The following is a 27,915-nucleotide window of genomic DNA, read 5'->3' on the forward strand; positions in this document are numbered from 1 at the left end:
AGAAACTTATTCTGCCACTGCATGCTGAAATTCATATTCCTCCACTCAAAGCCATTAAAAAAAGTGTTTTGTAATGTGTATTTCTAAATATCTCACTTTGTAATTCATCAATGTTCTTGCCCTGCCTGTGATAGGGTTTTATAATAGAAACATACTGTATGTAAGCTGTGTGATATTATGCAATATTTCCAATTTTCTCATTGGTTTTGCATGCTGTATGTGAACTTTTAAGACCTAGAAAGAGTTGGTGTGCCACTGCCAACGACTTGTCTCTGCGCTGTACTGAATTAAGATTCCTCACTCCCTCGCTCTCTGTCTTTACCGCTCTCTCTCTCTCTCTCTCTCTCTCTCTCTCTCTCTCCTTCTAACAGATGGCTAATAAATAATTTACCCAGGTCAACTATTCATTCTGGCCAAAGAGCAAACATTTACCGAACTGACACATAAACCAATATGCAGGCTGATACTCAGCTGATTCACGTAAAGCTACGCCAGTATCTCAGGCTGTCGATATAAGGAGCAGTAACAATTGATCTTGCATAACAACTTGAATATCTTGTGTGAATGTAGAAGGGGTCAGTGTGAGTGTGTGTTTGTGTGTGTGTGTGTGTGTGTGTGTGTTTCAGAGAGAGAGAGAGAGAGAGAGTAAAAAGGATGAGGTGGGAATTAGAAATGAGAGAGCACACTGTGGGAGGCGGAGAGGCTTATATTAACTAAACCAACCGGAGCAGCACTGTAGGAGTTCCTCCACACAATTCCTTATTCTGTCAAGACGATCCGCTGTACACACACCACCCACTGTAGGATCGGCCACCAGAGGAGTTATGTGAATTCATGGTCCTGCAGAATCACAGGTCTTCATATAGGACTATGAGAGTTCAGATTGTGTGTTATCAATGCTGAAAACTTACATTTTGTTGACTCAACGACACGTTTGTCTTTAGTTAGTGTTTGGGCTACGCATTTACCATGGTTGAGTTGCACAGTGTTACACAGTATTAGTTGATGTTTTTAGCTCAGCTTTACCAACTCATTGTGTGTTTCTCCATTGTGCTTAGTACTCCTACATGCTCTCCTCCAGATGCAATCTAAGTCATGCTGCTGGATTGTACACATTGGCATTGACACATTAATGACTATATACTGTATATGGTATATTGCTTTTTTTGAGTGGAAAACCTCCCAGAATTCAACTTTCCAAGAACGAAGAACAATATCTTTTATCACCACTATTTGGTATCAAAACATTTTTTCCACCTGACCGTTAGACATGGAGATCACCAGAAAACCTCTTTTTTTTTACAGCAGATATTTTTACAAATTGCAGGTGTAATTGATAATAGCAATAAAGAACAATGAAAAATGCTTTTGTATTAAACAGCATCTTGTGATGCACCTGTAACCCCTGAGCTGAGAACCAGTGGTGTTAATAGCACATGTTGTGGAGCTGATATCACAACAACAGTCAGGTGTTCTCATATCATATTAGTTAGCAGCTTGACAGTGACGAGGAGTACAAGTCACAACGTTATCAGTATCACAGCATGACGGTTGTCACAACAGATTTGTCACGCAGCAGCGAGCTGTCGCTTCTGCGCGGCATGTCATTGTTACTCACTTATCATGGCTGACAACTCTGACCAGGGCATCGGCTCAGTTCACTACACTGTGTATCTCGCACAACGCCTGCAGATATACGTGCATGGTGAACAAAGATGTTTTTCTGAGCGACATCTCCCAGTGACTAGAAATTACTTGAAGATGCGCCAGGCACCTGCCAGATGTGTGTTGTCTCTGGGATCAGTGAAGGTGTTCATGAAGTGACTCCCGGGGTTCAATCCATTTCAAGACGCTCTCATCCCCATGAGGCCCAAACTGGAGCTGAAATTTTAACCATCGAGTTTAGTTGGCAGAGAAAAAAAAGAGAGACGAACTCGGAGAGATGTGGGAACTGTAGGGAATTATAAAAGGGTTACTTCTGAAATGTATTTAAATGAACACACACTTGGAAATTCTTATATTTACGCCGCTGGTGCACCAATAGAAAGCTACAAGTAAAACATTGTAACCAGACACAGACGGAAGGTCTTTTATATCAGTCATCATGATGACTGATATTCTCTATGAATAAGATATGTGTTTAATATAAGTACCGGTAATGTGATTTTAATAAAAAAGTTTTTATCTCCATTGCAATCATGAAATAGATTTAACACAACACAACAACGGATGAATTGTCCTGCATTAGGGAGAAGGGAAACTGCAGGGAGGAAATAAATCTTTCTTTTGCGCCAAATCAGCCATGTGTTGTGCTTCCCGTGGCTGATTTACATCTGCCAGTTTTTGCGGCCAACCTTCACCTTCCTCATCTCGGTCATAAAGAGGGTGCCAATGTGTGCCGATGTCCAGACGGCAGTATAGTGTGAAGCATAGCTGTCATAATGATGATTGGAAAGCACTGTAGTGGAGGGAAGTGTAAATTACTGGACATTTTGGCAATATTTTCATATCAATTCATGAAATTATTCTTATTTCTGCCTGGACTGTGTATGTAAAGTTCTTATTATTATTTCCAGTTCCTGCTCAAAGCAGCCTGTAATAGATAAGCGTTGGTACGACTGGCATCAGGCCGGACCAGTTCCACCTGAAAAATGTTGTTTCATTTTAGCTTTTCATTTGATGTACCCTTTGTGTACAATACAAGGTGGCTTACAGACAGTTCCAAATCCAGTTTACTGTAATATGAATTCCTCATCCTCTTCAGCACCATGGACAGCTCTTAGGAGCTGTGTACATGTAGTGTACTGTGTACATAGAGTTTATGCATAATTTACACGATACACATAAACATTTTGTCCAACTGGAACATCATACACAACAGTGTCAGGACACAGATGAAGTATTTTTTCTGTCTGCGCATATTTCAGCATACATCTACACGTACAGAGAGTTTCTTTACATACAGCCAATCAAAACAATTTATACCGAGTGTGTTTTTGCAGGCTTTAATAGCAGCTGATACCGTTCTATTGGCATGATACTGACTTCCAGACAGCAGCTCAAGACACAGACACAAAAGAGGCAAAGACTGAGAACCAGCAGCAAACATTCTATTTCTAGCTGCGACGTCTTTCTTATTTGCGAGCATGAACACACACCATTTTTAGACCCTCCATCCCTTCGTCCCCATAACAACTAAAGAGCAGCCAGGACTGACAAATGGTCTGAGGAAAGATTCAAAGATGGAGGAATTGGGGGATGAAATGACAGAGGTGGCAGGATTCAGCAGAGTAAGTGATTGGGGCAAAAGGAGGGATGGAGAAAAGGAGAAAAGTACAAAGACATAGCGTGTCTGGGGTGAAAATGGAAAAGGGAGGAAAATCCAATGGGGAATAGTTAGAGGTGTGAAACTCATGAGATTAATTCTATTTCTGTATTTGTGTGGATGATGGTGAGCTATTTTTAGTCTTTCTCTCACCTCATTCTCCCTCTTCCTCTCACGCTCTCTCTACATGTCTTTCTTCTGTTGATTAAATCAGATGACGCTCTGTGTCTCCTAACACTAGACCGGTCTAATTTTCACCACGATGTCACAGGAAAGTAACTGGGTCTGAGTTGCTGTTTTTCTCGCTGTGTGATTGCAAGTATGCCATCATCTTCGAGTAACTCACGATGTTGTTTTAACATTTTACTGCACATAGATCACATGTTTAAAATGCTACACTTTTACATAATCCGCCTATCAATGACCGTAGACGTTCTTGTGTTGTATGTTGTTGCCTTCATTTTAGTCGTCTTGTCATGATTGAAGTGAACTTAATTACGACAATTGTTCAGCCATCATTGTTTTTTTTTTAACTGGCCAGAAGAGCAATGAGCACTCGCGTACAGTTTAAGTTTTGGAGTTGATACGCAAAGTGAAAATGCTGCTCCGTCCTCTCCGTGGCAAAAACCTTTTTATTTTTACTTTTCATCCATCCATCTATTTGTTTTTCTCTCAGTAGGTCACCAGGTAAAAAGGGATATAAATGTGTGTCCCGGTCAGTGGAAAATTGATAAACGGAGTCAAAGGTGCCAGTATAACTGGGAAGGAGGTTGTATAAAGGGGAGGAAGAGGAAGGTGAGAGGAGTGAGGTTTAGGGATGAAGAGCAGGCTATGAGGGTATAGAAAGGAGAGAGAAAGGGGAATCAAGAGGGCAGACTAACGAGGAAGCGTGTGTGTGTGTGTGTGTGTGTGTGTGTGTGTGTGTGTGTGTGTGTGTGTGTGTGTGTGTGTGTGTGTGTGTGTGTGTGTGTGTGTGTGTGTGGTGCACGTGGTGTGTACACCTCTGCAGCACAGAGGTGTATTTAGAGGGCGGGGGAATAGATGAGTGAAACAAGACAAGGTAAAAATGGAACTTTCGGAGGACTGGCTTTGTGAAGCAGATAAGAGGTCAGTGTGATTGCGACGTGTGTGTGTGTGTGTGTGTTTGTCCGTGAGCCTCATGTCTCTCCAGCCTGAGGGTGTCTTGCCCTCCCTTGACAGAGCTGCTTTCTTTGTTCTGCTCCTAAATAGCAGTTGTCACAGCCATCGCGTCCTCCCACACACAGTGAAGCAGCCAAAAGCCCCAAAAAACATCCCTGTTTGTTTTCTCTGTTTTTTCTCGGCATGCTGGAGACCTCACACTCCATATCTAAGCTCTGCAGCCATCCTCCAATACTATGTGTGATGGCCATACTGTGTTTTTGTGTGTGCGAGTCCCCTTATTGACACCACGTCGCAACAGATTATAAAGCGTAAAATCGTAGTATTCATGCAGCATCTGCAAGACGGGGACAATTCTGCTCTGTGACACTGTGTGTCTGTTTGTGTGGGTTTGTGTTCTCCTGTGCAGGATCCTGGCCGCAGCAGGGGCCCATATGAACATCTCAGTGGACCTGAGGACCCTGAGGGCGGTGCGAGTGCTGCGGCCCCTCAAACTGGTTTCAGGCATCCCGAGTAAGCACCGCATTACATCAATATCCTTTTATTGCCAAGAAAATGAAACATATTGTCTCACTGCCCTTGGTGTGTCTAGCCATGAAGACATTTTTGGCGGTATTTGGTCAGGTTTTCAGATATCGCCTCAGAAAATTTAGACTGATTGATTAATCTGCTGAATAGCTTTGTTGTTAATAAAGTAATGGTGTGATTAGTAAAATATCAATGTGTGAAAATGTCCTTCACAATTTCTTAGAACCAAAGATAACATCTTCAAGTTGTTTGTTTTGTCTAACCAACAGTAAAACAAATCCAAAAATATTATTTACCATCATAGAAAGTAAGACAACAAGCAAACATTCATTTGATAAGCTGGACTCAATGATTGTTTGCTTGACTTACTTGAATGATTTATAGATTATCAAAATAGTTGATGGTTCATTTTCTGTTCAAATAAATTAATTGACAAAGCGCTTCAGCTCTACTTGAAAATATGTATTCTTTCAATCACTGTAAAGTGAAGTCATTCCATTTCATGACTGGCATGTTTCACTCATCAGTTCTCACTTGAACTCACTGTGTTGCTCTACTTCTAGGTCTGCAGATAGTCTTGAAGTCTATAATGAAGGCCATGGTTCCTCTGCTGCAGATCGGCATGCTGCTCTTTTTTGCAATCCTCATGTTCGCCATCATCGGCCTGGAGTTTTACAGCGGCAAACTGCACTACACCTGCACGCCGCAGCCTGGAATACTGGGTACAGACACACTCATTGCATATATGTCACTGTAGCACACAGGTACATGCTGCACCATTACATGCAGTATATGCATAGTGATGCTTTTTATAAGCAGATATATGCACAGGAATGTGCACAATATGTACATTAAAGTGGAAAATAAAAAAGTGCCGTTACTCCCCTTATTCACATGTTGGCGTGTGCATCGACCAGTAATACTGATCATTATTACATTCAGAATTTTACAGTGACTAAAAGATACTGGGAGATATCCCCCTAGAAGTTGTTTTTGACTTGCGGGTTCACATCATTTTGGGACATTATTGTTCGTTAAATGATTATTTTATTTATTGACACATATCATAGCCTTTGTCTGAACATTTCATTTGTCTGGCAATGTTTGCTCTGACAAATCATATTCTATGAATCAAAAGAACAGATTCAGAAAACTTTAAAGAAAAGTTTCATTCGCTATACTTGTTCACAAATAAAAAAAAGTTATGAGTTGTTTTTTTAAAAGGACGGGAACATCGTATTGATTGATTCCAGCTCCCTTCTATCTAGTATTTCACACAGACAGGAAATCAAAGAGATGGAAATCTACAAGTGTGTTTTAGGAGTTCAGTCAACATAAGAAACTGGCAAGTTCATTTGTTATAACGTTTTTTGTGCTAATTCAGTGTTCCAGTTCAGATACACATAAACATATGGAATAATTCATGTTGATTACTGTTATTCAGATATGTATTCATCTTAAACCAAGATCTAATTTAAGTTGCATTGCAAATCAGGAAATTGTCTCAATAACTCATGGCATGGATTTAAAAAAAAAGAGCAATTTGTAGAAAGGGCCTGAAATGGTTGGGAATAATAATAATTACGAACAGATAAAAGATCAATTTAAGAACTATTTTTGTCAGCAAACTGCATCAGACAAGGAAAAGCAAAGAGTCGAGACTGAGCTCACGGGGTTGTTATTGAGTGTGTAGCTACTGTATGTGTGTGTCTACGTGTTGTGTGCATAGCTCTTTAGGTGGTAGCGCCATTGTCATAATCACAAATGGACACACACGTACGCACAATGGCACGCCAGGCTGCACCTGCAGGCTTGATCAAACCAAACTGTCAGTGTTGTCTTGTATAATTAAAGAGAATGCGGTGCTCTACAACAGCTCTGTGCATTCACAGCTGTCATTAACCTCCGTGCTGTTCACGTCGCGCTGAAGCTGAATGGACAGTTGGATAACAAGGCGGACCGAAGTGCGTATATTCTGTCACTGAATGGTCACGTCACTGTTGTGACAGGCGCGCTGCTGCTCCACTGCTCCCCTGTAGGTTTCCTTTATTCCTCATTCATTCTTCCTGCACATTGTGACATGTGGCCAGTAAGATATCTTCGAGGCTAAGAAGCCGCTGTCACACAGCTCAATTGTAGAGCAGTAATGAAGGGCACCGTTGCTCACTGGGTACGTGGGTGGGTTTAAACTGTGCCGTAAGCGTGAGAACAAAATATTCAAATTCTCAGATTCAGTGTGAAAATTGTTAAGTGCGCGATAGCTTTCAAATTGAATACAGGCATTCATTGAACAGGCCAGGTCTGTTTTCTGTTGTTGGTCACTTTGGTCCCATGTACGACACATTTTTTTCTATCTATTCACCTTTCAGAAAACGAGACGGTGGACTCCTCTGAGTACGAGGTCCCGTGTGGCGTGCGTAAGTGTCCGGCCAAATACACCTGCGGCGATACGTGGATCGGCCCGAATGACGGCATCACTCAGTTTGACAACATCCTGTTTGCGGTTCTCACGGTCTTCCAGTGCATCACCATGGAGGGGTGGACCACTGTCCTCTACAATGTAAGACAGCTCACACGCACATGTACACTCACGTGTGCCGCTCATGTTATTTACCTGGATTCCCGCAAATTCTTGAGGTGCAGCAGTGTGTGCTCTGTTCTTGTTTTGCTCTCAGCTTGCCATTTTTATTCTATCTATCCTGAGAAATGTAAAACCTGCTGCAACATGCTGCAAGGGCTGAACAGAGATGAGACTGCCCACCTACTACTTATGAAATATGGCACGCTTCAGAACATGCGTTAGAAATGTAATCTAGGATTAATGTCTGTGTAAATATCTGCTGTGTTTCGTGTGAATATGAACATAAAGACAGCAGGTAGAACATTTACATTTTGGCCTCTGTTTACACATATTTAAATAGACAGAACTAATGTGAATAATTTCTTTAAGCCGGACCTTAATGCCAATTTTAGCAGAAAGTTGTCTCCCTGGCCCATCTCTCTAAAAGTATTTTTATTACTCCATGGTTACGTGATGTATTGGAGTATTTGTATGTATCATGTGGTTTTGTCATCCTGTGTGACTGACATCAAGTCCTCCTGGTTCACGTCTCAGAGCAGTGGTTGACCGTTCACAGATCGATTGAGAATAAGAGCGGGCTGAGTCAGCTCTGCTGTTGCTCTGTAGGAAACTGAAGGTTTTTATGCTCAAGGACTCTTCGTCCGATAGCAAAAGCCTGAGGACATGTTTCGAATCCTCTGACAGTTTACTTAACGAATGCTTCATAGTGTGTAGTTATTATAAAGTGTTACCAATAATATTTGTACTTTTAAAAGCCAAAAATCAAAATTGTCAGTCGCCAAAATATGTGGAAACCAAAATAAAAATCACAGAATTAATCAACAACTTCATTTCTCCTTTCTTCCTTTACCAAAGATCTCAGTAAAGCAACACTCATAAGTATACAGTCACGAAAACAAACGGCTGTGCCAGGGTTGTAATTTGCAGTCCGCTGCCTGCTCTTTCAGTTTGTATTGAGATGGATGAAGGCAGATGATTTGCCAGGTTGATTGTATTATGTAGTCTGAAGTGATGCGGAATGAGCTTTGCTGATGAACAATGAAGGAGGGAGGAAAGTGGGAGGATGACATGCTGAAAAAGGACTGCTGACCCTACAGGCTCACTGACTGAAGTAGAGATGCTGTACTCTGTTTCTATGTCGGCTTCATACAGTAGCTTCAGTACCTCCGCTCTCCTCCAAACTCTTCCTATGAGGCCAGTGTAGATCAATACACATGATGGAGCTGTCCGATGCCCTGCCTGCACTCAGGAACCTTCAGCAGCCACCCAAACACCTACACTTGTGTATTTCTGTCAATGGCAGCATGAATGTGCTCCAGCCTGATGTGATTTTACTGAATTTAGAATTTATTTTGATGTTTCAGACCGACGATGCCTTGGGCACCAACTGGAACTGGCTCTACTTTATCCCTCTCATCATCATCGGCTCTTTCTTTGTCCTGAATCTTGTGCTGGGAGTCCTGTCCGGGTAGGTTCACAAGTTCAATCCAGGTTCATTTTAAACTTATCAAGGTTTCCGCTTCGTGTGACAGATTTATTTTTTTTCAGTTACTTAATGGTGCCTTGAGGTGGTCCTTTGAAATGTATTGGTCATGCACTTGGACTTTATCACTTGATGAAGATAGCTTGGACATTGTGCCGAGGCTTGAGAGCTATGCTGGTGGGAGTTTAATCCCCCAAACCAGATTTGTCTCAGGTTAGGGGGCTAGCAAAAGACAGCACACCGACACTCCAGGTGAGGGGGGTGGGCGTAGAGCTAGCAATACCAACAGAAATTCTGTGACCGAAATTGCTCAGGGATGTCATTTCGGCCTCCCACAGAGGACAAAAGGAGTAACTTAACTGACCAAGGGCCGCTCAAATGCACTTAATTAGTATTACGTAAAGGTTAATAGGGGATCCACATTATCGGGATCTCCACAGTGAGAGACCTCCTTTGCCTTGCTCCCTCTCCTCTGCTCTTGTGGTTGAAAGAGTTCAAAACAACAACAGCTGTTCACCCCGGTTATTGTCTCCAAGAGGATTTATTTATCCGTGTGACTATAAATCCCTGTTCCCTTGAAGAGTAAATAAGTTATTTTTGTGGTTTGATTTTGTTCTGCAGGGAATTTGCGAAGGAGAGGGAGAGGGTGGAAAACCGCAGAGCCTTCATGAAACTGAGACGCCAACAGCAGATTGAGAGAGAGCTCAACGGCTACCGGGCCTGGATCGACAGAGCAGGTGGCTTTAGTCCCAGTCACGGCTCACCGGGACCAAGGATTTGGCTCTTGATGAGAAAAGCAAAATCGATACTTCACTTTAAGCTTTAAGACTAATCCTATCATTTGGTGAACGTATGACGATGATGCAACCTGTTTGTTCCACCACAATTGAGATATAGTTGTAGTCATTGTTAGAAAAGATGTCTGTATACCTCTTTCCATCTGAGCCGTCATCGGCCGCTCATTTCTTATCGGGGTCTGACTTTCTGCTTTCCAGAGGAAGTGATGCTTGCAGAGGAGAATAAGAATTCGGGACCTTCTGCCCTCGATGGTAAGTCAGCAACGATCTTTGTTTTTTTTCTGGTTTCATTGTGCACATTGCCGTTCTGCTATCCTCACATTGCTTTACATTCTGTCTCTCTTCGACTGAATCAGTTTAATGCTGGCATGTACGCGTGATGAAAATGTGCTTTATGAAGGCTATTCAAGCCATTACAGTCTGCATTATGTATGTGTCTGTGATTTTAGGTTGACACGCTACTTTTTAGGATATAGTAATAAAAAGTATTTTCAAAGAAGTTGAATTACATTTAAATCTGGTTGATATGTTGTAGCCATGCTAGCAACAACCAATGACAATATCAGTTGATCAGACAGTTCACCACTTTGGTCCAGACTAAAATATCTCAACAACTACGGGTTGGATTCCTGGTTCCTAGAGGATGAATCCTACAGACTAAAGTGATCCTATTACTTTTTACCTAGCGCCATCATCAGGTCAAAATGTTAATTTATCCAATATTTTTGATTTATCACCAAATACCTACAAAGCCATCCTTCCCATCAGCCTCAGCCGATACTTACATGTGTTCATTAGCAAATGCTCAGATGCAAAACTAAGATCGTGAACATGATCAACATTATTACTTGTTTAACATCAGCATGTAGGCAGAGTGAAATGTGACAAAAGTCAGGTGAGCATCCCTATCAATGTTAAACAATGCTGTGACCAATCATTAGGCAGCAGTGGGTTGCAGGCTTTGCTGTCATAAATCGTAGCACTCTCATTGTGAACATGTTAGCATGCTGGCTAGCTCAAAGCATTGGTGCGCCTCCAGCCTCACAGAGCCACCGGCGTGGTTGATAGTCCCTTAGTATGGTCGAAAGCACTGAATTGAAGATTGCAACAGAAAAAGTACAGTACGTCGAGTCAGGACATGTTGTATTGAGTGTGGTGCACTTGCACAGATCACTTTACACCATTACGTTGCCCAAAAGAGAGAGATTTAGTGCAGATTCTGGTAAACCAGCCACTAACCACAGTGCCCCACAGACAGATACTGTGCCTGCCCTGACCCTCTCAACTCTACTGTGACCTTTCCTCCGAAACCAGCAGGGCTTTTTATTAAATGTTGATTGATTGGCAGCTCTCAGGAGCCTCCCAGAGTGGAGCACAGGTGGTGTCGATGGTGAGAACCGTCCTCTGTTCTGCTCTCTCCCTCACCAACTTCACCCCCTCATTTGCCACACGCACACACACACACACACACACACACACACACAAACACACAACACACACACACACACAGCCACTCAAAATCACACATACGAACACGAAAAGAGGGCAAATCCTGACTGAAGTATGTTTCTTGTTCGGTATGTTTCTGTCACTGGAAGAACAAAGATACTCTGAAAAGATCAAAATAAATTGGATGCAAATCTGTAGTAAAAACAGATAGTGGCTCGAGCTATTGTGATGGAAATACATGAAGAAGCTCTGAGAGCTTTGATTACAAAGAAAGGTGGCACACTGCGGTTGCCTAAGCAACCATTGGTCTGTGTGTGTGTGTGCGCGCGTGTGTGTGTGTGTCTGTGTGAGAGTGTGTTGACAGGATTCAGTGTTCATGCCAGTGTGTGAAATGGCAGCAATATGTTTGCGTTTTTTGATCAACAGCTTATTAAAAAAAAAGTCCTCACGCAAATATTGACTGCGAGTAGAATCATAAATCACAAGGTAGCAGGAAGGTATGAGTGGAGGTAGAACACACACATTAGTCAGCGGAAAAAAAAGGTCAAAACATACTCATCACACTCACTTCGGCATGTGTGCACTGCACGGCATGTAACCTGATCCTGTATGGCAGAAGCTCAAATAAGAGAAATGCATGGACCGTCAAGCCGCCTCGGAGCATGGTTTGCCATGACGGAGATCATGAAAAAGCACCAGAAGGTTTGCCTTCACTTGTTTGGATCATTACACGAACATTAAATGATCATTTTTATCAAATTCAACTGCAGCATTAATGTGTTTAACATTCCCTCTCAGCTAACTTCACAGACATTCGCTTGTCATGCAGATAATCCTTGTTGTGATTTTCTTCTGACCATTTGCTTCATCATTATCTTTATATTGCATTTTAAGTTTCCACACTTGGATACTGCCTGAGTCGACCTATTAGTGTCTTGAAGATGTAAGCGGGGTCATGCACAAGGCAGTTTTTTTGGGCTACATTAACATACTCCCATTAAAAAGGCAAAAATCGATTCACTGATCAAGCACAATGTGATCGAAAGCAAAAAGTGCAAAAAAATACAGAGTTTTGTGGTCATGTTGCCCAAAAGTCGGCTTTGTGTCACCGTCCTCACGGTATGCTCCCTCTAATGTCACAAAATGTGTCGGTTATACAGTTGAAACATCTCGTTCTGGGACTTTTTTATGTTCAACCTGCTCTGTCCTCAGTGTTGAAGAGAGCCACCACCATCAAGAGGAGAGGGATGGATGTGGGGCATCGAGGGCAACCAGGGGAGGAACAATATGGCAACATCTCTTCTGTGGGTGAGTGGGAGTCTCGACAGGCTGATGAATATGAGCACATGAAGTGTAAGGCACACTCCAGTTGGGCACATTGAGCTCTGCTGCAGCTGTAGAAGTGCATGCTTTGATGTTGTTGTAAACAGTGTCGGGATCACAGTTCAAGATCCGCAACAGGAACATGCTGTTCAAGCACCTTTCCCTCTCTGTCTCCTTCTCATCCCCTTAGGCATCCCCATGGCCAGAGCAAGTATCAGGAGTGCCAAGCGAGGTCCAAGAGCCTTTTTCCGCCGCAAGGAGCGTCTCCTGCGCATCTCCATCCGCCGTGTGGTGAAGACACACACTTTCTACTGGACAGTGCTGGGCATTGTGGCTCTCAACACGCTGTGTGTGGCCATTGTTCACCACAACCAGCCTCTCTGGCTGTCCAACTTCCTCTGTGAGACGCACTTCATTTCAGTAACACCTTGAGGCAGTTGATACACCTTTGTGTCAGTCAAATGGCTCTGAAAGTTGTTGCTTTATCATATAATTGTTGAATGCAAGTTTCAAGATTGAAGTGCCTTTTTTTTCCTTCTCGTTCCAGACTATGCAGAGTTCCTGTTCCTCGCTCTGTTTCTGACTGAGATGTTTCTGAAGATGTACAGCTTGGGGCCGCGTCTCTACTTCCATTCCTCATTCAACTGCTTTGACTGCAGCGTCCGTACTCAGAACTCCCTTTCTACATATTTGTTTTTCCGAAAATCCTGCTTGTGTCCTTGAATTATGCAGCATCAGCTCTCGCTTCGTCTGTGTCTGTCTTTGTCGTGTCTTCTCTGTCTCTCTCTTACTTTTGTATGTCACTTCAGCTGTCGGTATAGACTCATTTTGTGTTTTTGTCTGTAGGTGATCGTTGGCAGCATCTTTGAGGTGCTGTGGGGTTTCTTCAGGCCTGGCACTTCCTTTGGCATCAGTGTCCTGCGTGCTCTCCGTCTGCTGAGGATCTTCAAGATCACCAAGTTAGTGCCGCAGCCTTCCTAACTCTTTGCCATCTGTTGAGATGTTACATGCAGCACTTGAGGCGACGTGTCAGACGTTTTTCACATGTGTAGTAGTACTACTTAAGACCTGTCAACAGACTTTGATGTGAAAAATCAGTTCCCCTTAAAGTTTTCTTTAAAACATTTTAGAAACAGTTTTTGCACTCATGTGATATTTTGTGACTGTCAAGGTATTGGGCATCGCTGAGAAACTTGGTCGTCTCTCTGATGAGCTCTATGAAGTCCATCATCTCCCTCATCTTCCTCCTCTTCCTCTTCATCCTTGTTTTCGCACTCCTTGGCATGCAGCTCTTCGGTGGCAGGTAACACTGAATATTCGCCCGCAGTCGTCTGACTAAAATGCTTACGGTTCTGTGCATCACTCCATATGAGTACATAAAGAAATTGAGTCCAGTGAGGAACCACACATGCTAAAGACAAATCTAATCCATCTGGCAGACATTAGAGACTGTTTTTGTCTCCCACTTTGTCTCCCACAAAGCTAAAGTAACATTCATGGATCGGTAGATTCGTCTTTATTAACTGCACACAGTTTAGGGGAGAATAGATTGTCTGGCCTCAAGAATACAGAACACAAGGGGGAAAAAACACATCAGCTGGCCAGTCAGAGAGGAGAATTAATTTCTCTCCGACTGAGGAAATAAAACTAGAACCAGTTCTGGATCCCGGTCCGTCTTTAAGCAGGATTAGCAGGCTGGGTTTTAAAGCTAGAGAGACGATGTCAGGGTACCAAATGAAAGTATAAGGCCAAAGGCATCTATTCTTACCGAGCGTGTCACGCTAGCTTGTCGGGAAACACTCCAAAGTCAGACAAAATGTTTGCAATGAATCACTGGCCTAAAAAAAAGACAAACACGTGCCGTTCATATGTGTGTGTTTCTCACAGGTTCATCTTTGAAGACTACACCCCGACAAACTTTGACACCTTTCCTGCAGCCATCATGACCGTCTTTCAGGTCTGGAAATAAACCTGACGATTTAACGCTCTCGACTTCACACATGTTTTTAATACAGCCAATGACGATATCCAGGAAACGCTATTTTGAGTGTGACAACACTTTAGCAGGTGTGCTGTTTATAGCTAAGCTCAACAGTAATGCTCAGGATAGTTGAGTGTAATATTCTGTGTGCTGTGTGTGTTCTCAGATCCTGACTGGAGAGGACTGGAACGAGGTGATGTACAACGGTATTCGCTCTCAAGGAGGAGTGAAGTCTGGCATGTGGTCCTCGATCTACTTTATAGTGCTCACACTGTTTGGAAACTGTATCCTTTATTCCTCCTCCTTCAATTAAGTATGAAAGGGTTCCTTCCCAAAAGTCAAAAACAGCATTTACTGCCTTCCTTTAAGTAGGTAACCTTAACTTTCTACCGTTATTACTAAAGTAAAGGTACCATCATTTGATATTATTTAGAATCAATCATTTTGTCAGTCGGTATTCTTTGCTTTGCCCTGTTGCGCTTTGCCCATGTCCTTAACTCGACTGTACCAAGACACACTGCTGAATGTCTTCTTGGCCATTGCTGTGGACAACCTCGCCAATGCACAAGAACTTACCAAGGTAATAAACAAGTGAAAATGAAAGCACAAACCTGGTCTCACCTGCTTTTATTCTTGTTAGATTCTGTTACTAAACGCGAAAAAGTCTTAATAATAGTTCCACTCCACCGTGTCTAGTCCTGCTATCATCTCCCCTCATCACTTTGATTCTGTTTAATTATTTAAACTCACGGACACGACAGTTCAATCGCCTTTTGCTCTTTTCCTCTTTTGATCAGGATGAAGAGGAAGCAGAGGCAGCGTTCAACCAGAAGCACGCTCTCCAGAAGGCGAAGGAGGTCGGACCGTTGTCCTCCTTCATGTCTTCAGAGTAAGTGCTGTATGCAGCTTTTCTCCCTGCTTGACCTCCTCCTCTCTTCCCTCTGTCTCCCTCCCTCCCTCCTTCCTTCCTTCCTCAAGGGATTGTCTATATAGGACTGACCTGCAGGGCCAACACTTAGCACAAGTTGCTGTAGCATCCAGCAAAAGGCGAGTCCCTCATTCGATTGCACTAGATTTGCCTTACGAACCACGTCATGCAGTTATAAATGGAGGCTAAGGGTCATCATTACAAAGCTTCACGTTGTTCACTTAAATGTCACTTGGGACCTGTTGAGAGAATCAGTGTTTGATGCTGTCCCACTAGAGACTTTGATTGACTGATACGTCTCGACTGAAAAGTCTACTATCTCCCCTCTGCCTGCCCCCAGCACCGTCATTTGCTCCAAATTGAAGTATATGTCTCCATGGTTACTGGTTCTACTCCTGGGTGGGAGGTGCTTATGATGTTGTCATGGAGACAGGGTTACTTAGTGTCCAAATTAACATGGCGTGTCCATCACAGTAATGTACTTCTGGGTTCAGCAAAGTGAATATTGTTGATATTGTAAAGAAAGTAAAATAAAGTGTGTGCTGGCTTTGATCTGTTGAAGTGTTCTCACTTGTGGACATTTTGATAACGTGACCATGTTTTCTCAATGCTCAGGTTTCCAGCTTGCAGAATAGATTGCCTTTTTTTTCTCAGGGATTGATTGCACAGTGCCTCGTCGTAGGTGGTGGAGGTGCATGCGCATGCACAAGAGTGGGGGACCTCTGGCTCTGTATGCACGCTGTGTCTTGAGAAACAAGCAGTTTGTTGCATGGGCATGTGGAAGATTTTACAAGAAGACATTTTATTAACATTACAATATGTACCGCCTTTCTTTTTTTCTGTCTATTTTCATTTTCTTTCTTCCTGGAGGCCTTGCCATTTTCCTAAAACTTGCCGAACAGAGCAGAAAGAAAACAAGAGATGTGCATCAGTTTTGGTTTAGCCAGTTAGGGTCAGAGTCCTGTCAGAGCCCATAGAGAAGACAGCAATACCACGGGGTCGTCTGGGCCGCCATCTGTATTCATAGAGGACACTCTGAACTTTAAGGGGTCTCTGGTCTCATCGGCGATGTCAGCTATGAAACCCCGGCGGTACCTGCCCCCGCTGACCTGGAAGAAACTTGCATGACAGCATTTGCTCCAAAAAAAAGAAAGGGTTGGGGGGGGGGGGGATGCAGCATGTTGAAAGCTGATGATGATTTCACTTTGGGAGCGCATGCATCTGGTCAGCATGATCAAAGGAAGAAAAACTGAAATTACACACACATCCATGCTTTTCACTGACTGGAATATTTGGATAGTTTAGTTCAGTGTGTGTACAGTTTTTCTTCCATTGTGAAGTCTTTAATCCCTCTCCAAAATGCTCTTGAATATTCTGAATATTGTTATGCTATTATTTTGAAGCCCTGCACATGAATTGCCTCATTTAGCTCTACTAGCATGTCCGAAAAGAATGCTAATGTGTGAGTGCTCTGAGTTGAGGGTGGTGCATCCCAATGTGCTGGTTTTGTTCAAAAGGTTTCTAAATGTGTACTCTTTTCCTGTGTGTGTTGATGGAGCCCATCTCTGTGTTTTCTACCTGTACCCATACCGTAGCTCAGACTGTCTAACGTCTCTTAAGATGTCTTCCTATCAATGTTGCGCTTACTGTTGATGTATATGAATGTCGTTTGATTGTTTCTAATACTTCTACCATCTTGTTTGTCAATGTGCCACTTGGCTCCAGCGGAGACGCACAGCGAAGCGTCGACAGTCCAGTCAGTTTCTGACCAAATGTATTCATTGCAAACATTTAAAGAAGGGATGTGCACAGTGGAAATGTTCTGTTGCAGACAGAATGCACGATGTTGCAACTGAATATTTACTGAATAAAGTCTTGGAACAGTTTTACATGTGAATAAGGATTTCCGGACAGTCTATAAACGGTTCGCTGACTGTTCGCTGTGTGTCTCCTGGTCTGTTATGTCTCTGCTCACAAAAGCACTAATGTCTTGTTTTCAACCAATCGCTCATTGATAACACGGACCACACAAGAGTCCACGTTCCAGTAAGTAACACTGTCTGTTCCGCTCTCTCAATCTCTCACTGACGCCTGTCTGATTTTCAAATGTCCCAGACTCATCCTGTGTAGTCTTCTGTTCATGCTCTGTCCTGTACCTCCAAACTCTCCAGCCTCGTTTTATTCCACCTTCTTTATATCTATTCCACTGGTTTCATTCTGCATCTTACGCTTTTTGTTGTTATAGTCACACAAAAATTCCTGGCTTGGTTCATTTATCGCCCAGCATCTTCATCAGTCCAGTAAATTGCTTCATGTTGATATGATTTAGCTCTTTGTTGTTAATATACCACATGGTTCAAATGTATTGATTGCTAATTTACGTTTCATAAAATGAAAACGGAACCTTTACGCAAATTCAGAAACTCTACTTTGAATCAAATTAGACTTTTGGTGAATACATAGCATGCAAAAATGTTTTCAGACCTGGATCCATAAATATCAATACTCGCTAAAATACTTAGCCTCAAACCAAATGAACTACATCACTAAGACATTAACCTCAACTTAAACCTTCTGTATGGTAAATGTGCTGCTGCAATTACTACATTGTTTTCTATATGCTGACATTTGGCCTTTTCTTTCTCTTCTTAGTGGAAGCCGGAAGAGGCGGCCCTACCTGTACAGGAAAAGAGCCATCCACCGCAGCCGGCCGACCTACTCCTGCTCCCTGGAGGACACCCAGGGCAGCATCAGGGAGGGCCGTCCACCCCCACCACTCAACTCCTCTAACTCTTTCATGTCCAGGAGAGAGAGAAGAAAAAGGATGACCATGTCAGTGTGGGAGCAGAGGACCAGCCAGCTGCGGAGACACCGCCAGATGTCCAGCCGGGAGATCCTGTTCAGCGGCCCCAGCGAGGAGAAGGACGGGCCCCCTGTTTCAGCCCAGACCCAACATGAACGTCCCCTGTCAGTGCACCGCAAAGCCATGGAGCACACACAGACTGGCAGTTTGAAGCAACTGGCGGACCCCTTAGACTCCCCATCCAAGAACCAGGCTTCAGGCTCCTCCGTGTCGGTGGATACGCCTCTGGATGCCCCCCCCTCCGGTGACATATCTGAACCCCCAGTGGTCCTGGCAACAGAGTCGTTGAACGCGACGAACGTGCCCCTTGCTGATGTTTGTGTGTCTGTACCAGAGCCTCACGAATCGGACTCCATCCCTGAGAGCGGAAAACTGGTTGTTCAGCAACACAACACCGACAGCGAGCGCCCGAGGCAGAGATTGAATGGCGAGCGTCAACACAGGCCAGTAAAGAAGTTCAGACCACCAGATAACCTTGACACCCTGACTCCTGAGATGGGCGGTCACGGTGGGATCCGGGGAAGGAGGGCGCTGCATCACTGTGATCATCAGAGCGGGGCCAGAAGTCAGGCGTCATCACCCGGGAATGGAAGCCACTTGGCGAGTCGCTCGGTCAGCAGAGAGAGGAGGAGAAATCCAGGGAAAGTAGAGGAGAAGGAGGCAGAGACTAAAAAGCAGGAGGAACTGTCCAAACCTGATGAGAGCAGGTGAGTCAGACCAACAGCTTTTAGGATTAGGATTTGGTAAACGGGTGAAATCAAAGTCAAGAGAGACAAGAATGATTTGGGGAAGAGAGGGGAATAAGATGCAGCAAAGGTCCCCAGTCAAGAGTCATCCCATTTATATGTTTAATGCCAATGACTTTCAATGACCTGGAGATGTTTTAAAAATCAAGTCTTTGTGTCTGTATTTTCAGACGGAGTGACACGAGTGAGGGGGGAGACACTGAGCCACCAGACAGCCAGAGCCACACTGGGGACCAGTGTCCTCAGAAGCAGGAAGAACATCCTCAGCAATCAGAACCTGTCATCAAAGAGAGCAACAAAGAAGAGAATGAGACAGACCAGGACCATGACCATGACAAATCTCAGCTGAGCTCCAGTGTGATCATCGATGTGCCCAACGTTCATTCATCTCTGGAGCTCTCCACGATTACGGGTATTTGAGATCTTTTGATCTATTTGAGTCTTGCTCGATTTCATATTTATTCATCGACTGTATATTAGAAGTGGTCGTAGCAACGGTGACGTCACCCATTGGTTTCTGGACGGCCTTTTTTCGGTCTTTTTTTACAACTAGAAATAACACTGAGAGGATGAAGCTGAACTGTAACTGAAAAAAACACAGTGAAAGGGTTACATTTGTAGGACAAAAACACAGACAACTCCCAGACTTGACAACGCTGTGGTAGTGACCTGTCAATCACAAGGTAGCCACGCCCTAAAGCATGCCCTGTTTTATCGTCTCTATTACTCTAAATGGGACCATAATTTATTAAATTAACATTATGCTGTGTTGAAGAAGTAGGATAATCTTTGCATAGACTTCTATACAATCGTCCCAGAGGAGTCGCCCCCTGCTGGCTGCTAGAGAGAATGCAAACATGAGGCAATTCCGCATTGCCTTCACTTTTCAATCCCGGAGGTTGCCGCCTGTTTCTATGCACCTAAGCTAAATGGTGGCATCCACAGCATTTTTTAGAAGCGGTGAGTCATGGTATTGTGGTAAGGCAGTGTAGTCCCCATAGCTAGTGATGGCGAGATAAAGCTTCATGAAGCATTTCCAGCAAATAGATTTCTCATCATCTTCTTCTCCTGGCCTTCTCCAGTCATCAGTAAGGACCCTGACACCTGTAAATCAGAGGAGGCAGATGAGACAAAGCCTGTCAACACTGTGAATCCAGACAGCATGTTCCTCTTCAAACCTGACAACCCGTAAGTTGCTACCGCGAGAATCAACTTCATAACACAGGGCAATGGTGATACTCCAAACATCACTTGTTCTTGGATGAAATTGCCACCACTGGGACATTTGATCTCTTTGGATTGGATTTCATCCCTGTTCTTTAAACCTGCTGCCATTATATTTCAGTTTGCATTTCTGCAGACTTTGCTTGAGGGAATTACCCACAGTTCATAGCGTTATGACGTTAAACACAGGTTTACCAGGGGAAGCTGGAGGCGTAAAAAAAGGTAAACAAAAAAGGACGGCGCATGGGTGTTCAGCCTGGCATATTCACTTTACACGGTGCTTTCCCCTTCATATTTATACGATTTCAAGTCCTTGCAGCCTCTCACACTCAACCATTTGACAGGTGATGTCAGTTAAGTCCCTTAAGGATTCCGGGTTTAAGGCTTTAGTGGGCAAATTGGGATTGGGCCACAGTCTCACTCTTCAGTAAATATGGTACCTGACCTCTGCCTCACATCTCCACTCTGCCATCTGCTCTCCCTCAGGGTGCGTCGAGCGTGTCACTACGTGGTGAACCTCCGGTACTTTGAAATGTCCATCCTGCTGGTCATAGCCGCTAGTAGTATCGCACTGGCTGCTGAGGACCCTGTAGCCACCTCCTCTAACTGGAATAAGGTTTGTGTATTCACATTCATGTATATATCACAGCTGACACAGGGGACAGCTGTAACATTAAATGACTGAAGTAGAAGCCAGAATATTTCTGCTGTTTCCCCCATGTCTGAGATACGATCCCAATCATTGTGTATCTTTTGCCTTGGGCTTCATCTACGCTAAGCGGCAAAAGCGCCATAAGAATTAAAAAAGAAATCTTGAAATTGTTTTGCAAAGAGCAACCTATGTGACTTGATGGGGGGGCGGTTAAATTGTCGATGAGTGAGGAAATTGCATTCTAAGACACATTGGTTGTTTATGGGAGGAATTCGGCTTATTATCTTGTGTTGTACTGCCGTCATTTGAGGGGACTGTTTCATACTTTCATACATCCACAAGATGAGATTTTGAAGTAAAATAGTCTTAAATGTCATGAAATGAATGCAACAAGTTGAATAATGTCTCTTTGTGAAGAACGCAAGTTTATTATCTTTGTTATATTCTAGATGTATCAACTTTTCTGATCTGCCTTTTTGACTGTCCTCCTGCAGGTTCTGCGGTATTTTGATTATGTGTTCACCGGAGTCTTCACATTTGAAATGATTATAAAGGTAGGTTACTGTGTAAAGATGGTATGATAATGATATGTCACTATGTGATGATTGATTGCAAGAAATTGTTTTTTTTCTTTTTTGGTCTTTATTGTACAGATGAAGAGTGTGGTGGCACACTGGTAATGTGAAGGATGAGGGAGGGGGGGGCATTTTATTTGCAACAAAGGTTGAAACGGTATCAGATTTTCACGGTATAACCATCTTAGAATATGAATTTTACTGTATTTTATTATTATTATTAACAGAACATGTGATATCGCTAAAGCATGTATGTTTACATGTTTGCAGCACGAGCATGTTAATTGAAATACTTGAAAAATTACCAAAAATAATAGAAATAAGCGTATTGTTGTGCAGCAGAAATAGTTGACCGTGTTGTTTTCCTTCCTGTGCCGTTAATCCCCTTGCCACTGATTGTAGGGGTTCCAGTCCCAAAGTTGGGGACCACTGCGCCATGTTACACTCGGAGAAACAAACAGCCTTGTCAGGCTCAATGTTCATTTGATTCAACTTGTTCAGGAGCTTTACACTGACCTACAAAGATATGAATTCAAAGTTGGCTCCGTCCCTGGAAACTATCCTGGAGACGAAAGATGCTTCATGGCACACTCTTGTCTTGTCCTCAGATGATCGACCAGGGTCTGATCCTCCATGATAGCGCCTACTTCAGAGACCTGTGGAACATCCTCGACTTCATCGTCGTGGTGGGAGCGTTGGTGGCCTTCGCCCTCTCGTCAGTCACTCGATTTATTTGAATTAATGTGTCTAAACACGAATCACATGTCTAAACATCATAGTGTCTTTAAATCAGCTGTAAATGACACTTTTCTGCTGTAAATGTTGTCTTCTTCTCCATTTTGTTTCGAACGTTATAACTGTTGATATACGTGTCCCTCTTTCCTGTTTCCCTCCCTCTTTGGGTGATGGCCCTGTGGGATTGACCAGCAGCAATGTGATGGGGTAAAAAACACAAAAAGTCTTCCTCTCTTAGAATGAGTACTTTTAATGTGGCATCAGTGTGACATAAGTAGAATATGTCAGATTAAACGTAATGTAACGATGCACGAATAAGGTGGGAAAACCAATCAAGGAGTGTCTAAAAGCGTGAGGAATACTCAGCTGCAATGGTGTGATGCTGACATTCTCCGTCTTTCTGTACAGAAACAACAAAGGGCGGGACATTAAGACCATCAAATCTCTGAGAGTGCTGCGTGTCCTCAGACCACTGAAGACCATCAAGAGGCTTCCTAAACTCAAGGTTGGTTGTGTTTCCATACTATAATTTGTATCTTTTTTTCAGTATCTGTTATTACGAGCATATTTATGTCACACTTCCTTTGCTGCCTGCTTGTTGCTGCAGTATGTGCACATCTGCACGGACCCAATTCCCTGATCTCACCACGTTCTGCCCTTCACTTGTCTCTCTCTTCCAGGCGGTGTTTGACTGTGTGGTGACGTCTCTGAAAAACGTCTTCAACATCCTGATCGTCTATAAGCTTTTTATGTTCATCTTTGCCGTCATTGCTGTGCAGCTCTTCAAGGGGAAATTTTTTTACTGCACCGACAGTTCGAAGGACACCGAGAAGGACTGCCAGTAATGTTCCCTTTTCGGCATTCCAATTTATATTCTTCATTCTTTCTTTCTCAATTATTCTTTTATTTGCGTCAGATGTTATGATCTTTCCACATCCTTTCAAATGACATGTGATTCTTAACATTTCTTAATGTTTTTTCATTTGGTCTCCTCCAGGGGTTACTACATAGACTATGCGAAGGACAAGAAGGAGGTGAAGAGAAGAGACTGGAAGAGACACGAGTTTCACTACGACAACGTCGTCTGGGCTCTACTCACTCTCTTCACCGTTTCCACTGGAGAGGGATGGCCTCAGTGAGTGTCTTGACTGGAATCAGCGGATGAGTGCTAATTCTTATTCTGGTTAATTAGGAGTTTTTTCCCGCATATCATTTTCCAGTCTTAGAGGGCTCATTAGCTTTTATGAGGGTTAGAACCGTAACAACTGGCTTATTCTTTGGTAATGGTCAAATCTGGCCTTTGATGAAGGAAATATAATATATGTGATTAACTTATCAAAGACTTTGCCATTTGTCATCTCACAATAAGGTTATACTAATATTTCACTGGCAGTGCTTGTGGGTTTGTACTGTTCCAGCCCTCATTAATTGACTGCTGCTGTGGAAATGAATGATATCCTCCTCTAAGTAGCAAATGGGCTTTTGATCCCTGCCCCAGTGAACAAAAGTTTCTTCCTAAACTAATAGCTGCTGTAAGTAGCTGTAAGTATGCAAGAGTCTTGATCTTGTGAATGATTTTAAGGAGTTTGATATATTTTCGGTGGGTGCTACAGGACAATGATTGCTGTTCTTGTGCTGTGTCTGTCCTGCCAAACAGTGAAGGTTCGTCTTTGCTGTTGCTCGAGCTGTTAATAGCGTTAGCGTTAGCATTAGTTAGCGTTGTGTCGTTGCTCTTCCAGGGTTCTGCAGCACTCGGTGGATGTGACAGAGGAGGACAGAGGTCCGAGCCACGGCAACAGGATGGAGATGTCCATCTTCTACGTCATCTACTTCGTCGTCTTTCCTTTCTTCTTCGTCAACATCTTCGTGGCTCTCATCATCATCACCTTCCAGGAACAGGGTGATAAGATGATGGAGGAGTGCAGCCTGGAAAAAAATGAGGTGAAGGGCGATTGATGAAGGAACAACTAATCAACATTTTCTCTTTTCTTTTTTCTTATGTGTTTAATGGCCCTTAAGCTCCTTTCTAGTCCGTCGAATCAGTTTTTTCTATCTGTCTCCCTTTCTCTGTCTCTTTTACTTTATGTAAAGTATATATTTACAGTCTAGTCTATGAAGCCCAAATACATAAATGTAGTCTGACTGTCTTTGGTCATCCATAAATATTCTTCTTATTGTGGGAAACATCAATTTTTTTCCCTTTGGAGTTTAAAGCAAACAGAAAAAAACTGCCTTTTCCCCTGTTTTCTTTATTTCAGAGGGCGTGTATCGACTTTGCCATCAGCGCCAAGCCCCTGACCCGTTACATGCCCCAGAACCGGCACACGTTCCAGTACCGTCTGTGGCATTTTGTGGTGTCGCCCTCTTTTGAGTACACCGTTCTGGCCATGATCGCTCTCAACACCATTGTACTGATGATGAAGGTGAGGATAATGAAGAGAGAAAAATCAAAGACAAAAGCTCCCAGTAGGACCAGAATGAGAGGACAACAACCGGTGTGACAGTTTCTACCATTATCTGCATCTGCCTGCTCACTCCTAAAGATGACGTGCCATTTTCCACATATCCCTGTTTGATAATGGGGGAAAACACACACCTTGTGTTGCCTCTCAGCAACATATTCTGTCAGGAACTTGCGACTGTTAACACTTTGGTTTTAAAATAAGCCAAGATGTGTCACTTCTAACGGTGAAATATGGATGTGTAGATACTGGTGTGTTCTTTTTAGGTACCACCTCCACACGCTGTGATGTTTTAATCTTTTCCACCCCTACCTCACCATTGTTTATTTTCCGAACTGGCCTTTTCTTCGGCTGTGCTGGTTGTTCAGACAGACAGACAGGCGCAGGGTGACTCAGCCTGTATTAAATATTGATCTATAATGTCCAGGGGCTGCTATTTAGCATGACCTCATTAACTGTGGCTGCCGCCCCTAGAGGAATGACTCCTTTTATAGTGCGACAGATGAAAGGTGCAGAGACTGAGGCACTATTCATGGGTCTGGAAGAATCTTCCATCAACCTGTAGATCAGCAGGGTGCAGGGCTGAAGTTCAGTGAACTGGTTCGGCAATATTCCGCTTTTTAATCCTTCTCATAACACAGATTTCACGTAGTTTAACCCCTGCCCGCCTCTCTATTTCCAGTATTACTCTGCCCCGCCGGCATACGAGGCCGTACTGAAGCACCTGAACACAGCGTTCACTGTTCTCTTCTCCGTTGAGTGCGTCCTCAAGATCATGGCTTTCGGCTTTCTGGTGAGAGAAAAGAGCAACGCACAGCCTGGCGGAATGTACATTTTCAGGTCACTCTTTCGAAATTACTCAAAGCATCTTTCCTGTTTCTACAGAACTACTTTCGAGACACTTGGAACATTTTTGACTTCATCACCGTGTTGGGCAGCATCACAGAGATCGTGGTTGACTTGCAGGTAATAAGAAAAACACGAGACTGACACTGAAAGAGACGGTGTTTCTTTTCAACTCTCTTCTTCACAGTTTCCCTCGATTTGAACTATTTATGTGAACAGTAATACTGTATTCCTGTGTATGACAAGCTGACATCTCTCAGCGCCACTAGCAAACAACAGTTTCCTTCCTCTCCCCTGTGTTCTTACAGTTTGTTGATACGTTCAACATGAGTTTCTTGAAGCTGTTCAGAGCAGCCCGTCTGATCAAACTGCTCAGACAAGGCTACACCATCCGGATTCTTCTGTGGACCTTCGTCCAGTCCTTCAAGGCTTTGCCCTACGTGTGCCTGCTCATCGCCATGCTCTTCTTCATCTACGCCATCATTGGCATGCAGGTTAGAAAGACACATGGTAGATCGGCCTCTGTATCTCTGTGGAGATGGTGTTTAATGTTCTACATTTACCATTTTTACGCAGCGTCCCTCAGCGTCATAAGAATATTTGTTTTATGGTGAAATATAAATGCTCACAATACCGGCTGGGCATGACATCATTTCTGTCATTGCTATGGATTTTGTGTGTGTATCTGCGTGAATCAGGTGTTTGGCAACATTAAGCTGAACGAGGAGACTCACATTACGCAGCACAACAACTTCAAGACCTTCTCTGGTGCTCTGATGCTGCTGTTCAGGTAGGACGCCTTGAGATCTTCAGTCCTGATTTTCAAGCATTTTTAGACTTTTTGTCGTTTGTTTCAGATCAACATAGACACAATTGTTTCCATGATCCAATCTGACATTGAACTCTCAGCTAAATCCCGTCGCTTCCATCCAGTACTCCGGAATAGTTAGTCTCAGTTAAATTGAGATACAGCAGCGATCCAAACTACACGCATTGGTTCACAAAATAACACATTTCCTTAATGTATTGTGAATAACGTTGCTAGGTTATGGTAGCTTTGCTTTCTAAGTACCCAAGGGGCTACTCAGTGTCAAGCGGCGATAGAGGCTGCAGTGTACCACTTACCTCCTTTGCAAATAGCTCTGCAAAACACTCAGAGTTTTAGAAAGCAGAGTGGGTCAAATAATGAAATGGCTATCTCGACCATGTCTCCATGTTGAGGTTCAAGTTTGTTCTCAGAAGCCTTGAAGAAAAACAAATCTAAACACGATGAGAATCGATCTTTATGGCTCTGAAATCTGTAAAATGATACATGGCAGAACAACTTGCAAGATGCATTACACTTGCACGAAAACTAACATTAAAAACTGTATAAAACATTGACATTAACATTTCAGCACCAATGCATTGAGAATATACTGTAAATGTATGAATAACTACTACACAACAAGGTCTCACATTTGGAGCATCTAAAAGCTGTCTCACGAGTGGTGCGAGTCTCGATACTTTGACGGCACCAGATGGCAGACGTAACTGTGAATAAGCTGTGAGCTAGACTGCTGGAGTCCTAACCCACCCTCCTCCTCCTGCTGTTGTGTAATATGTGCGTGTCCAGGAGTGCCACAGGGGAGTCATGGCAGGAGATCATGTTGTCTTGTCTGGGGGGACAAAAGTGTGAGACGGACCCCTCAGCAGCACCGACGTCCGGACCGGAGGGGGGCTGTGGCTCCGACTTCGCTTATTTCTACTTTGTCTCGTTCATCTTCTTCAGCTCCTTCCTGGTAAGACGGGGAAACTGGAGAGTAAATGATTCCTCTAGATTGCAGACAATAACAAAAACGGTTGTTTTTCGATTATTTTCCTCAGGAAGAGCAGCTGTTCTTTTTATTTTGAGCACTATGCTCATAATTCCTCCTTTAAGCACTTTCCATGCTCATGTGAATCAATGTCAAGGCGTCTCCTCTTCCTCCTGTCCAGATGCTGAACCTGTTTGTGGCTGTGATCATGGATAACTTTGAGTATCTGACAAGAGACTCGTCCATCTTGGGTCCTCACCACCTGGATGAGTTTGTCCGGATCTGGGGGGAGTATGACCGCGCCGCCTGGTCAGTGTCCCTGTGCTACACTAACATTTCATTAAAAGTAATGCTGTTCACACACTAATCTCTATAAACGGATATCTGCATATGAATGCAGAATCTGTCGGCAAGGGGCCAAGATCGTGAGCGTTCTGTTTTTTGTTTGTAGTCCGAGAAGTATTTACCAATCACGTCTGAG

At 43.3% G+C, this 27,915-nt stretch overlaps 1 protein-coding gene across 1 annotated transcript in view; it reads left to right on the forward strand.

Annotated features, from left to right (window-relative positions):
* Nucleotides 1–27,915, forward strand: part of cacna1ea (calcium channel, voltage-dependent, R type, alpha 1E subunit a) — a gene marked incomplete at both ends in the record, with an annotated part of 67,078 nt that overhangs the window by 32,984 nt on the left and 6,179 nt on the right. The window contains 33 exons of the mRNA XM_079267134.1: nucleotides 4,875–4,978; nucleotides 5,557–5,715; nucleotides 7,363–7,553; nucleotides 8,939–9,042; nucleotides 9,679–9,794; nucleotides 10,053–10,106; nucleotides 11,203–11,244; nucleotides 12,516–12,611; nucleotides 12,817–13,026; nucleotides 13,174–13,286; nucleotides 13,473–13,585; nucleotides 13,798–13,929; nucleotides 14,514–14,583; nucleotides 14,774–14,891; nucleotides 15,120–15,187; nucleotides 15,405–15,496; nucleotides 18,188–19,105; nucleotides 19,315–19,556; nucleotides 20,227–20,332; nucleotides 20,855–20,984; nucleotides 21,515–21,574; nucleotides 22,204–22,322; nucleotides 22,739–22,835; nucleotides 23,011–23,171; nucleotides 23,328–23,465; nucleotides 24,070–24,271; nucleotides 24,589–24,753; nucleotides 25,475–25,585; nucleotides 25,678–25,758; nucleotides 25,947–26,132; nucleotides 26,337–26,428; nucleotides 27,254–27,419; nucleotides 27,616–27,743. Of these exons, the coding sequence (XP_079123260.1) occupies nucleotides 4,875–4,978; nucleotides 5,557–5,715; nucleotides 7,363–7,553; nucleotides 8,939–9,042; nucleotides 9,679–9,794; nucleotides 10,053–10,106; nucleotides 11,203–11,244; nucleotides 12,516–12,611; nucleotides 12,817–13,026; nucleotides 13,174–13,286; nucleotides 13,473–13,585; nucleotides 13,798–13,929; nucleotides 14,514–14,583; nucleotides 14,774–14,891; nucleotides 15,120–15,187; nucleotides 15,405–15,496; nucleotides 18,188–19,105; nucleotides 19,315–19,556; nucleotides 20,227–20,332; nucleotides 20,855–20,984; nucleotides 21,515–21,574; nucleotides 22,204–22,322; nucleotides 22,739–22,835; nucleotides 23,011–23,171; nucleotides 23,328–23,465; nucleotides 24,070–24,271; nucleotides 24,589–24,753; nucleotides 25,475–25,585; nucleotides 25,678–25,758; nucleotides 25,947–26,132; nucleotides 26,337–26,428; nucleotides 27,254–27,419; nucleotides 27,616–27,743 (4,884 nt within the window). The remainder of the gene's footprint in view (nucleotides 1–4,874; nucleotides 4,979–5,556; nucleotides 5,716–7,362; nucleotides 7,554–8,938; nucleotides 9,043–9,678; nucleotides 9,795–10,052; nucleotides 10,107–11,202; nucleotides 11,245–12,515; nucleotides 12,612–12,816; nucleotides 13,027–13,173; nucleotides 13,287–13,472; nucleotides 13,586–13,797; nucleotides 13,930–14,513; nucleotides 14,584–14,773; nucleotides 14,892–15,119; nucleotides 15,188–15,404; nucleotides 15,497–18,187; nucleotides 19,106–19,314; nucleotides 19,557–20,226; nucleotides 20,333–20,854; nucleotides 20,985–21,514; nucleotides 21,575–22,203; nucleotides 22,323–22,738; nucleotides 22,836–23,010; nucleotides 23,172–23,327; nucleotides 23,466–24,069; nucleotides 24,272–24,588; nucleotides 24,754–25,474; nucleotides 25,586–25,677; nucleotides 25,759–25,946; nucleotides 26,133–26,336; nucleotides 26,429–27,253; nucleotides 27,420–27,615; nucleotides 27,744–27,915) is intronic.

This window comes from Melanostigma gelatinosum (assembly GCF_949748355.1).
Source record: "Melanostigma gelatinosum genome assembly, chromosome: 4".
NCBI classification, from domain to species: Eukaryota; Metazoa; Chordata; class Actinopteri; order Perciformes; family Zoarcidae; genus Melanostigma; species Melanostigma gelatinosum.